Here is a 13,179-nt window from a genome sequence, read left to right as displayed (position 1 = left end):
AAATGCGTGCTAAGGGACCTGTCTGAGGAAACACAGTTCTGTTCTGTTGATTAAGAAGAATGGGTGGTGACCTTCCGGAGTCTTGAGTTGTAGATAGGTTTCCTTCCGGTATTTTGTGAGTTTCCAACAATTCAACACACACCCATACTCATTTTTAGCCTATTCCTCATGTCTTACTTCTATGTCTTAAAAATAATTTTACACTCAAATAATTGCACTGTTTTACATATTTAACTAGATATTCATGCATGTGTGTGTGTACACACACACACACACACACACACACACACTTCTCTCTTGGTAAATTCTTCCTAATTTCTGTCCTTATTTTGCTGTGGAAAAACCTCTCTGAAAACTATACTAGAAAATATAGAAATAATTTTCCTAAGTCCAGTGATTTCATTCCAGCCTCTCTCACACTGGCCATGTAAAATGTGGAGAAATGGTTTATCCAATTCATCCAAAATATGTTGAGTAATTACTATATGCCATGCATTATTCTTGAGCTATATCAGTGAACAAAACAAAAAGCCCTGTCTTCGGGATCTCACAGTCTAGCAGGGGAAGTCAGGCAAACAAGAAACATAATAAAGTGAATTACTTAGTACGTTAGGAGATGAGGAAGGCTATGAAGACAGAAGACAGCAGGGCAGAGTACAGGAAGTTTGGAAGTGCTGAGGACAGGGCTACAATTTTGGAAAAACGGTAGCCAGAGTTCACCTCATTTAGAAGGTGATATTTGACCAAAGATTTAAGAGAGGGAGAGAATTCAAGACATGGTTCTTTGAGAAAGAATATCCCAAGCAAGAAAAGAACCAGTGCCTAGGCCCTTGGGTACTCATGCCTTGATCTGGAACTTCTAGCCTCCAGGACCATAAAAGAATAAATTTCTTATTGTTTTAAGTCACCTGATTTGTAGCATTTTTAAATGGCAGCCATAGGAAACAACTGCAGAGAATAAAAATACTGGAATCATGGGGTCAGTATCTGAGGTTAAGGAAGCAAATGAACTTACAACCTAACTCCCATGAACTCTCTTCTCTCTCTTCAGCCAAAACTCAATACTTAACGTCAGCATAATTTTCTCTATCAGGCTTTAGGGTTATTGTACCATAATACAGTGGGTTATAGCAGAGGCTCTGGAGTGAGACCATCTCTACCACATAGTCTGCATGTCATATTGGGGGAATTACTTTTTTTGAACATTATATTCATGACTATGAAATGATAAAAAGGACAGGACTCATTTTACAAAGTTGTCACTAAGATCAAGTGAGACACTATATTTATGTGAATGATGCACATGGTACCACCTTGCATATAGTATGTGCTCCATAAATGGTCATTATTTTTTTCCACTCCTGAGAAATTTCTCTTAGTTATAGTTGCAAGCTTGCCTTGACATAGAAATCCATACTTTATACCATTACAGGTTTCCTGCAACCCCTCCTATTTGAAATAAAATGTTATCTCTGTAGGAGATAGCCAAAAATATGGATATAAATCATATTTTCTCAACATAAGAGAGAAGAGAGTTCATGAGAGTTAAGCTGTATGTTCATTTGCTTTCTTAGCCTCAGGAAAATGTACCACGCTTTTCTATTCTTTCAGTGCCAAAATATCTATTTCATTTGGATCAAGAAAACAGAATTCTTTGCTTATAAAAAGCATTAGCAACAACATGCAGCAAAATAATTACATTTCAGAATCACATAGATAGAATCACTGTGAATTTTAATTTTCCTGGATTCTGTACTGCTAATTATCCTTTGATTTCATTCTCAGGGCTCAAGTTAAAAATCATCAAAATCTTACATAACAGAAAAAAAATTGATACTACCAAAATAGCTGTGACTTAGCAGAAATTAATTCTGTGAAGAAATGCTTGCTATTAAACTCTGATTTATAGCTTTCAGGTTTAGACTCCCTTTGCAGGAGGCTGCTCATATAATTTACAAGCCTGGCAGAGCTGCCCTGATTTCACTGTCCCTCTGCTCTTGGCACTACCATGGGAAGCACAGTGCGGCGCTGGAAAGAAGGAATTAATAACTTCTTGACCTCAGAGAAACAAGACATAACAAATGAACAAATTGGGTAAAACAAACATACACAAATATACAAGTCACAAAATATTATAGACTTAAAGCAAAATGAAGTTACCATATCAAATATCCTAAAACTAAAATGTAGAAGAGACCGAAATGTATTTATGCCTTATGAAGAGCCAAGCTGGAATGATGGGGATACATATAAAATAGAATTAAAATGAAATTCTTAATTAAAAAGAGGTGAGATGAAACAAGAAAATAGAAAACACTTATTTTGGAGTGAGATTAACATTTGATTGCAATACATTATGGAAGGATTTGGGATTTTCTGTATTAAAAATAAAACATGCGGGCCTGGCGCGGTGGCTCAAGCCTGTAATCCCAGCACTTTGGGAGGCCGAGGCGGGTGGATCACGACGTCAAGAGATCGAGACCATCCTGGTCAACACGGTGAAACCCCGTCTCTACTAAAACTACAGAAAATTAGCTGGGCATGGTGGTGCGTGCCTGTAATCCCAGCTACTCAGGAGGCTGAGGCAGGAGAATTGCCTGAACCCAGGAGGCGGAGGTTGCGGTGAGCCGAGATCGCGCCATTGCACTCCTGCCTGGGTAACATGAGTGAAACTCCGTCTCAAAAAAAAAAAAAAAAAAAAAAAAAAAAAAAAAAAAAAAAAAAAAAAAAAAAAAAAAAAAAAAAAAAAAAAAAAAAAAAAAAAAAAAAAAAAAAAAAAAAAACATGCATTAAAAAGTAATGTAACTGGGTACAGGGATTTGGAGTGATGAAAATATTTTGGAACTAGGTAGAGATACTGGTTGCACAATACTGTGAATTTACCAAATGCAACTGAATTGTTCTCTTAAAAACCATGGATTTCAGTTTATGTGAAATTCATCCTGATACATGTTTTTAAAATAATGTAAGATTAAAGAACATACTTTTGATGTCCTAACTCAGACATGATGGCAGAGGATATACATCCATTGTATCCAGATGGACCCAGCATTAAGTACCTCCGAGTAAGTGAGAAGTAGGGGAACTGAACTTCGCTTCCTTTGTTCCTCAGGGACATCCTGGTCCATTTTCCCCTCTCTCACTCTGTGCTCACCTTGTGGCCTTTCCAGCTTCCGTTCTGGCATCTCACCCCACCCTGTTTTTCCATCCTGGAAGTGCTCTGTAGTCCCAGATTCCCTCAATCATTAATTTCCTCTTCCCACCTCTCTCCATTTAAAACCAACTCATAACAGAGTGTCCTATAGCTTAAGCATATAAAATATTAGACCTTAAGAGAATGTAGTTAACCTAATAATTGTTTAAGTAATTTGTTATTCATTTGTTTTTAAATGATGAACTTTTTTTTTTTTTTTTTTTTTTTTTTTTTTTTTTTTTTTTTTTTTTTTTTTTTTTTTTTTTTTTTTTTTGAGATGGACTCTTGGTCTGTCAGCTAGGTCTGGAGTACAGTAGTGTGATCTCGGCTCACTGCAACCTCCGCCTCCCAGGTGCAAGTGATCTATTGCCTCAGCCTCCCAAGTAGCTGGGATTACAGGTGCCTGCTACCAGGCCTGGCTAATTTTTTTAGTAGAGACAGGTTTCACCATGTTGGCCAGGCTGGTCAAGAACTCCTAACCTCAGGTAATCCACCTGCGTCAGCCTCCCAAAGTGTTAGGATTACAGGTGTGAGCCACCGTGCCTGGTCATTTTTTTTTTTTAAAGACAATATCTCACTTTGTTGCCCAGGCTGGAGTTCATTGGCATAATCGTGGCTCACTGCAGCCTCAAATTCCTGCACTCAAGTGATCCATCCACCTGCCTCAGCCTCCTGAGTAGCCGGGACAACATGTCTGGCTGATTTTTTTTTTTTTTTTTTAAATAGAGACAGGGTCTTCATATTTCCCAGGTTAATCTCAAACTGCTGGCTTCAGGAGTTTGAGATTACAGGCAGAAGCCACCACTCCCAGCCAGGACTGATTCTTATTACAGCGTATTTTTTACTTAACAAGCACATGTAATTTGTACCATGTATTAGGCACTATTGAAAGCACTATGTAAATATTAACTCATTTAATTCCCCCCACTCCAGGCCTTTGCTTTAATTTTTGTCTCTTTCCTTCAAACCTATCTTTCTCCAGCTCCAGGAACCTAAGACATGCCTGGTGATGAGAGATCAGACATTTAGGACCTGTTTCTTAAATGTCTACAATCTCTGGCCTAATCAAGTATTAAATTTAAGAAATAGTAATTCTTCTGATTGCCTAGAATTATTAATTGCAGAAAAGGTAAAGGATCCTTTGGAAAAGAAGTAGATAGTCAATATTTGAAATAAACTTAAGAGGGCAGGTGTGGTGGCCCACACTTGTAATCCCAATACTTTGGGAGGCCAAGGTGGGCAGACTGCTTGAGCCCAGAAGTTCAAGACCAGCTTGGGCAACATGGTGAAACCCTGTTTCCACAAAAAATTAGCCAAACATGGTGTCCTGCGCCTGTAGTCCCAGCTACTCAGGTGGCTGAGGTAGGAGGATCACTTGACCCCTGGAGGTGGAGGTTGCAGTGAGCCGAGATCATGCCACTCCACTCCAGTCTGGGTGACAGACAGAGACCCCGACTCAAACAAAACAAAGCAAAATAAAACAAAAACAACAACAACAACAAACTTACTAAAAAAAACCCATATATAGGTTACAAGTTTCTTTTGACAATTTTTTAAATGTGGCAAAATAAACATAAAATTCACCATCTTGATCATTTTTAACTGTACAGTTCAGTAGTATTAAGAATATTGATGTGCATATAACAATCTCCAGAACTATTTTATCTTGCAAAACAGAATCTTTATACTCTTTAACTCCTTTTTATACACATTTTAAAGAAGCTAAATAAGTAAGAAAATGGCAATCCAAGGTAAGCTATATTAATATCATCTTAAATACACAGAGTGGGGTTTGAAGTGTTCATCTCTATTTTTCATATCTAGCTGGCTAGAAACTTTCCAAGATCTCCATCTCCCAGTTTCACAAATTAGATTTGCTTTATTGCAGATAATTTAAGTAACGAGGGACCTTCTTTGTACATCCAGTCTTTTATTCAATGTGCAAAATTTCCACTGAGAAGGTAGAGAAAATGTTCTTGAGGTGGAGTCAGCATGAAGCAGCATTTCAAGCAGAGGAACTAGTGTAAGGTAAGGCAGAGAATCCCAACCAATAGAAAATAACATCACATGAGTAACTCTCCTGAGTCATAAACAATACAGCCTATGAAAATCAGTAAGATACTGTACCTTGGTACTCTATTGCTGTGACTACTTGTTGATTTTTTGGGGCAGAAAGCCCATAAGCCTTGTGATCTGAAAGATTAAAACAGACAGGATAATTAAAATTATACAAAAATTCATTTTCAAATGTCTGAATAGGATGCAATGTTCAAGAAAAGTATCCTACAGTTTGGTGTCAGTTTTATCCAATTCATAAAACACAGTTTTAAAGTATCAAAATAGGAAAAACCCAACCAAACTATACATGTTTATTTTTTAGATTGTAGTTTTGGCCTTTAGGCATTTCTTAAAGTAGAACCCATGCATCTGTTTGGACCCTGCCACAGACAACACTCTTGCCAGTCCGATCCTTGAAAAATAACTTACAACCTTAATTCAGCTTAATATGCAATCTAGGATCACATGGTATTGCCCCACAAATAAAAGCTAATTGTTTTTAGTGCTTATTTAAAAGTATAAATGGCTTTATGAATTTATCCCCGACAACACCTGTCATATAGAAATGAGTGATTTTACATACTTCTGATGAAATTTGTATATATATATAATATATATAAGCTGTATATAAAATTATGATGAAAAATTCAAGCAGAACATCTTTATTTTTTTCCCCAAAAAACATTTCAATGATTTTTGAGAATTGGTGTATAGACTGAAGTAACTGACTATGGTGGCTATCACTACTGTGATCTAATAGTTACACGATGCTGCTGTTGATTCATTGCCACTCCCTTAAACGAACACAGAAATTTTCACTTTAAAAAGTACATTTGAGGGCCGGGTGCGGTGGCTCAAGCCTGTAATCCCAGCACTTTGGGAGGCCGAGGCGGGCGGATCACGAGGTCAAGAGATCGAGGCCATCTTGGTCAACACGGTGAAACCCCGTCTCTACTAAAAAACTACAAAAAGAAATTAGCTGGGCATGGTGGTGCATTCCTGTAATCCCAGCTACTCAGGAGGCTGAGGCAGGAGAATTGCCTGAACCCAGGAGACGGAGGTTGCGGTGAGCCGAGATCACGCCATTGCACTCCAGCCTGGGTAACAATAGGGAAACTCCTTCTCAAAAAAAAAAAAAATAAATAAATAAATAAAAAGGACATTTGATATGGAGAAGAGACAGGGCAGTACTGAGTAGAAGAGGGCAGTTCCCTGGCAAAGGTCACACCCTCAAGCCTGGAGACCAGTGACCCTAAAAGGGGAGAGACATGCCTGTTTTCATGCCCCCTATCCTGTACCTATATAAACCCCAAACCCCAGGCTCCAAATGCAGATGAGCAGGTGAGGAGACGAGGAGACAAGCAGACGGATAGCAGAACAATGGGGCAGAGAAAGAGAGAAGAGGAGAGAAGTCTGAACACTGAGAGGAGTTTGACTGGGGGCGATCAGAGAAGTGTTCAGCCTCCGGATGACCAAACTCCAGGAAAAGATTATCTTCCCACTCCATCCTTTCTTCCAGCTCCCCATCCATCCTGCTGAAAGCTACCTCCACCACCCAATAAAATCCTGCATTCATTCTTCAAGCCTGTGTGTGACCTGATTTTTCTGAAACGCTGAGCAAGAGCTCAGGATACAGAAAGCTGTCACACTGGCCCTTGGCCCATGTGAAAAGGCAGAGGGTTCATTGAGCTGGTTAACACTCAGGCCATCTGTGGATGGTAGGGCTAAAAGGGCACACTGTGACACACACCCACTTGGGCTCCTGTACCTGTCTGTCTGCATGCTGCACCCCTCCCACCCTCTGCGGGGGTTCAAGGAGCGGTGATGACTGAACGGGTGAGCCACACCCTTGTCGCATGTCCTGCAAGGGGGATCAGGAAACTCTCCCATTTCACCTTCACATACTTGCTTTTATTCTGAAAAATTCAATATTCAAAATAATCTGGTGTGGTAGGCATTATTAGTACTAAAGAAGAAAGTAGCAGAGACAGGAATTTAAAACTTTCTAATTCCGTCTTTGATTTATAACTTTCTTTATGGATGTCATTCTATACTCCATGTAATGGCCATGTTTAAAAATAATTTAAATATTTTCCTGTAAGTATACATCTCTAAATATAAATGCTACAAGCATAAGACTGTTGCCTGTTACATTCTCTGAAATTAACCCAGACACTCAGAACAGTGTCTGGCATAAAGCAAGACACAATAAATACTTGTCGAATAAATACTGGTTGAGTCCATTCCTTTTTGTATACTAATGAGAAAAGTCCAGGAAATGAGGTTGGCTCGAACTGACACTAAGGAAGAGTTCCTGAAGAAAAGCAATTCTTTGGGGAAAGTGTTGTAAGAATACAATATTGGATTGGTGTTATTTGTTTCAAAATCAGAATAATACAAAGCATTATTGTTGTTTGATATGGTTTGGCTATGTCTCCACTCAAATCTCATCTTAAAGTGTAGTTCCTATAATCACCACATGTTGTGGGAGGAACCTGGTGGGAGGTAATTGAATCATGGGGTGGTGACCTCCATGCTGTTCTCATGATAGTGAGTTGAGTTTTCACGAGATCTGATGGTTTTATAAGGGGCTTTTCCCTGCCTTCACTCTGCACTTATCCTTGCTGTCGCCATGTGAAAAGGATGTATTTGCTTCCCCTTCTGCCATGATTGTAAGTTTCCTGAGGCCTCCCCAGCCATGCTGAACTGTGAGTCAATTAAACCTCTATCCTTTATAAATTACCCAGTCTCGGGTGTGTCTTTATTAGAAGGGTGAGAATGGACTAATGCATTGGTCATCTCAAGTAAACAAATTAAGCAAACAATCCAACTGCTGTCTTTCCTTATTTACCCAAAAAAATTACACATGAAATAAGGTAAGACTAAATTAAGCCTATCACGAAAATCTAAAGAAGGTTATTTCTTGACTATATAGTTCTATAATTTATTTGAAATGCTATTTCTCCACTCATTCTACCATCTGTCCTCTGACTTCCTGTGGTCTATTGAACCTGTTTTCACCAAGACAAAAATGACCTGTCTGTGTTGGCATATCTAATGGACACTTTGCAGTCTATATCTTACCTGACCTCTCTATGACACGAGACTCTGTTGACTCCCTTGTATTATTCTGTGACTTGATTCTCTCCTAGTCTTCGTCCTTCTGTCTGATCCTGGTGCTTCATTCTGACTGCTTTATGAGTTCTTCCTCCTTGTTCTGCTCATCCATCCATCCATCCATCTATCATCCATCCATCCATCTATCATCCATCCATCCATCATGCATCCATCCATCATCCATCCATCCATCCATCATCCATCCATCCATCCATCCATCCATCCATCCAGAAACTGCTTTTCTGACTAAACTACTTCCTTTTAATAGATGATTTTATACTCATTGACCCAATGAGCATTTATTTGCCAAAAAGTCCTAACTTCACATCTCAAGCTCTAATCTCTTTCTTGAAATTAAATCCACAAGCCCAGCTTTCTGTTGGACATCTGTATTTCCATTTCCTACAATTATCACAAACTCATAGGTAAAACTCATTAGCATGTCCCTAAACTTTGTCTTATTTCTACAAATCCCATCTCTGTGTAAAGCATCACATTCCTTATGGCCACTCACATCAGAAACTTAGGAGCTGCCCAGAGTGCATCCATCCTCTCATCACTTCACTCATCAGTCTCCATCTATACACTAAGAATTGTGTGTCATCCATAAAAATGCTTTAAAATATTTTTCCTTCCCTCTTTTTCCCCCTTCCTACCTTTATGCCACAAAGTGCTCAGGGAAGGGATCTGGACAGCCAAACCTGAGAGAGAAAAATAGGGTATTTCCTGCCTTTCCACATCCAAAATCCTAGCCATCGGAGTAAAGGAAAACATTCACAATTTAGGCAAACATTTAAGAGAAGCCATCATGAGTAAAATACACCTGCTTTCCAGATGTGGAGTACAGAGAAGGAAGTAAGTTAGAGGACATGGACCTTGATGGGTTCTTGAGAAGGATGATAATAGCTAACATTTATTAAGCACTTGGTGCTTTACAAGTATTAACTCATTTGACTCTTACAGTTCTCCATGGCAAGGTACCATTTTTACTTACATTTTTGAGGGTAGGAGAACAGAGACACATAGAGAATAAGACACTTGCCCATGATTATACAGGAAGTAAGTGGTGGAGTTCAGATTTGGACTCAGTCAGTACCTAAAGCCCAAATAGTTAATTACTATGCTATACTAGGCCCACACCATGTTCTCCCCAAGCTGAACATGAGCAAGGATTGCAGATTAACAAAGATGTCAGGTGGAAAGTTTCATTTGTCTAATGAAAACAGGAGAGTTTGAGAAATTAGTTAGAATGAAGGCAAAATATTAACAAAGATGCAGGTGGAAAGGTTCATTCGTCTAATGAAGACAGGAGAGTTTGAGAAATTGGTTAGGATGAAGGCAAAAGACTGGCTCTGAAGCACAACAGGAAGGTTGAAGCTAAGAGGCTGAACTAGGAAAGTAAGACATCAAGGTAGTTCCAGAGTGGAGGTCTAGGTAAGGGTTTCTTAATCTTGACATATTGATATCTGGTTCATTGATATCCAGTCATTCTTGGTTCTAGGGGGCTGTCCTGTGCACTGTAGGATGTTTTGCAGTATCCCTGCTTCTATCCGCTAGAGGCTGGTATCACCACGCTCCCAAGTGATGACAACTAAAAATGTCCCTGGACATTAGCAAATGTCCCCTGAGAGATGGGGGTGAAGAACTCACTCCTGGTTGAGAGCCATTGCCCTAGACTTACAGTTAGGCCAGTTTGAACAACCAGGAATAGGAATAAACCAAAAGACTATAAAGAAGGGGAAAGAACCATGAATTCTAGGATTTTCAAAGTTCCTATGAAATCAGAATTTTATAACTATGAAAGAGAATTGATTAAACTCCTGGAAAGGAGAGAGAAATCTTGCATATGACATGACATCTCTTCATTGATTTATTCATCTATATATATCAACATGTAAATTAGTCTTCCATTGTGCTAGATTTTATCACTCCTAAAGAGTATATGCTATTCTGGAGAATTTTTTTTTTCCTTAGAATCCTGGACAGCATCTTATTGTGAAGCTAAAATTCGCAAAAGTGCTTTGAGAGGCCAAAGAAGGAGGATTATTTGAAGCCAGGAGTTTTAAGATTAGCCTGGGCAACATAGTAACATCCTCCATCTCTACAAAAAATTTTTACAAATTAGCTGGGTATGGTAGCACCTGCCTATAGTCCCAGCTACTTGGGAGGCTGAGGAGGGAAGATCACTTGAGCACCAGAGTTTGAGGCTACAGTGAGCTATGACTGCCCCACTGCACTCCAGCCTGGACAACACAGGGTCCCAAAGAATATGTTCTTTTTTTTAAATTTGCAAAAGTCTATGGGACACAAATTACTAGATTTCTAGTACAACAGGAAAACCAGTGATACGCAGGTTCTGTATCTCTCAATGGAAAATATATTCAGTAGGGAAACTGGCAAACATGGTATCTATATGAAGAGTATAGGATTGAACTGATCCTTTCTCTTGACAGCTATAAATATGTGTGTAGAAAGCAGTGATCCATGTGGCTCAATCTTAGAGAGGTGTCAGGGCCACCAAGGAGTAATTTCAAAAGAACTCTTTTGCTTGTATATTTCATGAACCATGAAAGGGGTCCAAGCAATCTTTTTAAATATCCTATTCCTCCTTTTCCATACACTTTGATCACATAACAGCTGTTCTTTCTTTTCTCTTCCCCCATATCTCTTTCTTCTCCTGTGTCCCTTTCTTTCTTAGCTTCTCCTCTGCTTCTTACATGTTACTTTATAGACTCCAAAGACAGAGTCTGAATATTCAGAGAGCAGAGGAAGGAATGAGGCTCAGGAGGCTAAGCCAGAATCCTCTTCAGTGAGCTGGGGAAGACAGGACCTTAAATGTTCCTGTTGCTTTACTCCTACTTTTATTTTTATTTTATTTTTTTATTTTTGAGACTGAGTCTCACTCTGTTGCCCTGGCTGGAGTGCAGTGGTGCAATCTCAGCTCACTGCAACCTCCACCTCCCAGGTTCAAGCAATTCTCATGCCTCACCCTCCTGAGTAGCTGAGATTACAGACATGTGTAACCACGCCCGGCTAATTTTTGTATTTTTAGTAGAGATGGGGTTTTACCATGTTGGCCAAGCTGTTATCGAACTCCTGACCTCAAGTGATCCCCCTGCCTCGGCCTCCCAAAGTGCTGGGATTATAGACATGAGCCACTGCGCCCGGCCTACTCCTACTTTTAACGACAGAATCTCTGAACATTTTTGCCAACGATTCCAATGCCAAACCATTATCCTGTGAAACTTTCAAAGTATACTTCAAAAAAGTCTTTTTGTCTCCCTTAGCAATGTGTGAATTAAGGTCCTCAGAGAAACTCTACTTACGACTGACAATTCTTGTGATTTTTGAAGCATTTTAGTACACTTTTTAGACAAAGCAATAAAGACTCAAATTCCCTAGAAACCAGCTGAGAAAAACCTTTGGGCAAAAGAGGAAAAGATAATCTTTGTTCCCTCCGTATCATCATACCTTTGACATTTTCAGACACTACACTGGCTACCGAGAATATTTATTTCCTTCAGTCAGTCCTGGCTTTCCTTCATTTCAGGCAAATTTTAGTACAATCTGAGATTAGAAGATTTAGGAACTGTGATTCAGGAATCATTGAGAAAGAAAATCATCTTCTCTTTCTCAATTCCAGTTTTCTACGTGTTAAAATTTCCTTTAAGAAACATTTCTTAAATTGTCAAAAATTACTATAAAAGTTCTGTGAAAAATAACAGCTGTTAACTTGAGGAATTTTGTTAATTCCCTTGTACATTTTTTATGTGTGTATTAATATTTGAACAGAAAAGTAATGTATCACAGATGTTAAAAGAGAGGATTAGTTGAATTGGCAAAATTATGTAGGCAAAAAATTATAAAGGGAATTAGCGCTAATAATCATTGGTAGTATTTTGTAGTAGCTGAATATTTATTTCCATAATGTTTTTCTTTTGATGTGTATAAATTTAAGGGGTACAAGTGCAATTTTGTTACACGGATATGTGGTGAGTGGTGAAGTCTGGGCTTTTAGAGTAGCTGGCATCCAAACATACATTATACCCACATTTGTGATTTTAAGCATCTTCTCCTTCTAGTTACCTTTCTTCCTCTAATTCTGTTTACTTCAGGGTTTACCAACAAATTAAGTAAAAATATTTAAAATGCATGGTCACATATGTGGAACTTATTTGAACAGAAAGCTCTGAATCTTTACATTAAAAAAATAGATTTATTATAAGATTTCTACCTTGTTTAGCTTTCTAGTCTTAGAGTTCCTTTTTAAAAATCTTGTATTAATAACTCTTTTTATAAAAACAAAATGTTGGATTTTATATCAACATATCACTAGCAGATGTTAGCTATAGCCCCTGTTGGCTGCTTTCTTGAAGTGATTTTTATTTTTTCTTCACTTTTACAGAATAAATTAAATAGGAAAATAAACAAAAGAAAATGGGCATGCAGGCCTGCTGGTTGAGGTCAACAATTGTCTTAAAATTGGCTTCAGAACATCTTTAATAATCATGAACATGTTCTAAAAGCACTGGCAGAAATTCATCAAATAAGGTGAAGAGATGATTATTTTCATAACTGCTAACAACTCCAAGTCAAATAATTCCCAGTCAAGTGAAATCTTTTGTGTTTATTTTCTCCCCAAATTTAAGAACAAAAGTTTTTGTATTCTCTATTACTCATCTAAGATAGTCTGGTTTGACTAAGAATAAATATTTACTCTACATTACTACAACTTTAAAATTACTATAAAGGTGTTATTTAAATTAACACTTTTAATTGAAATCATGACTAGGAAAAACTGAAGAAGTGTT

General features: G+C 38.3%; 1 protein-coding gene across 1 annotated transcript in view; it reads right to left on the bottom strand.

The window, feature by feature from the left end:
* The window catches only part of JAM2 (junctional adhesion molecule 2), a 72,133-nt gene that overhangs the window by 25,321 nt on the left and 33,633 nt on the right, over positions 1 to 13,179 (bottom strand). The window contains exon 2 of the mRNA XM_017541895.1: positions 5,321 to 5,386. Coding sequence (XP_017397384.1) covers positions 5,321 to 5,386 — 66 coding nt within the window. The remainder of the gene's footprint in view (positions 1 to 5,320; positions 5,387 to 13,179) is intronic.

The sequence above is a fragment of the Cebus imitator genome, unplaced genomic scaffold (genome assembly GCF_001604975.1).
Source record: "Cebus imitator isolate Cc_AM_T3 unplaced genomic scaffold, Cebus_imitator-1.0 Scaffold138, whole genome shotgun sequence".
NCBI lineage: Eukaryota > Metazoa > Chordata > Mammalia > Primates > Cebidae > Cebus > Cebus imitator.
Note: the sequence above shows the minus strand (reverse complement) of the source record. Positions and strands in the feature narration are given on the sequence as shown.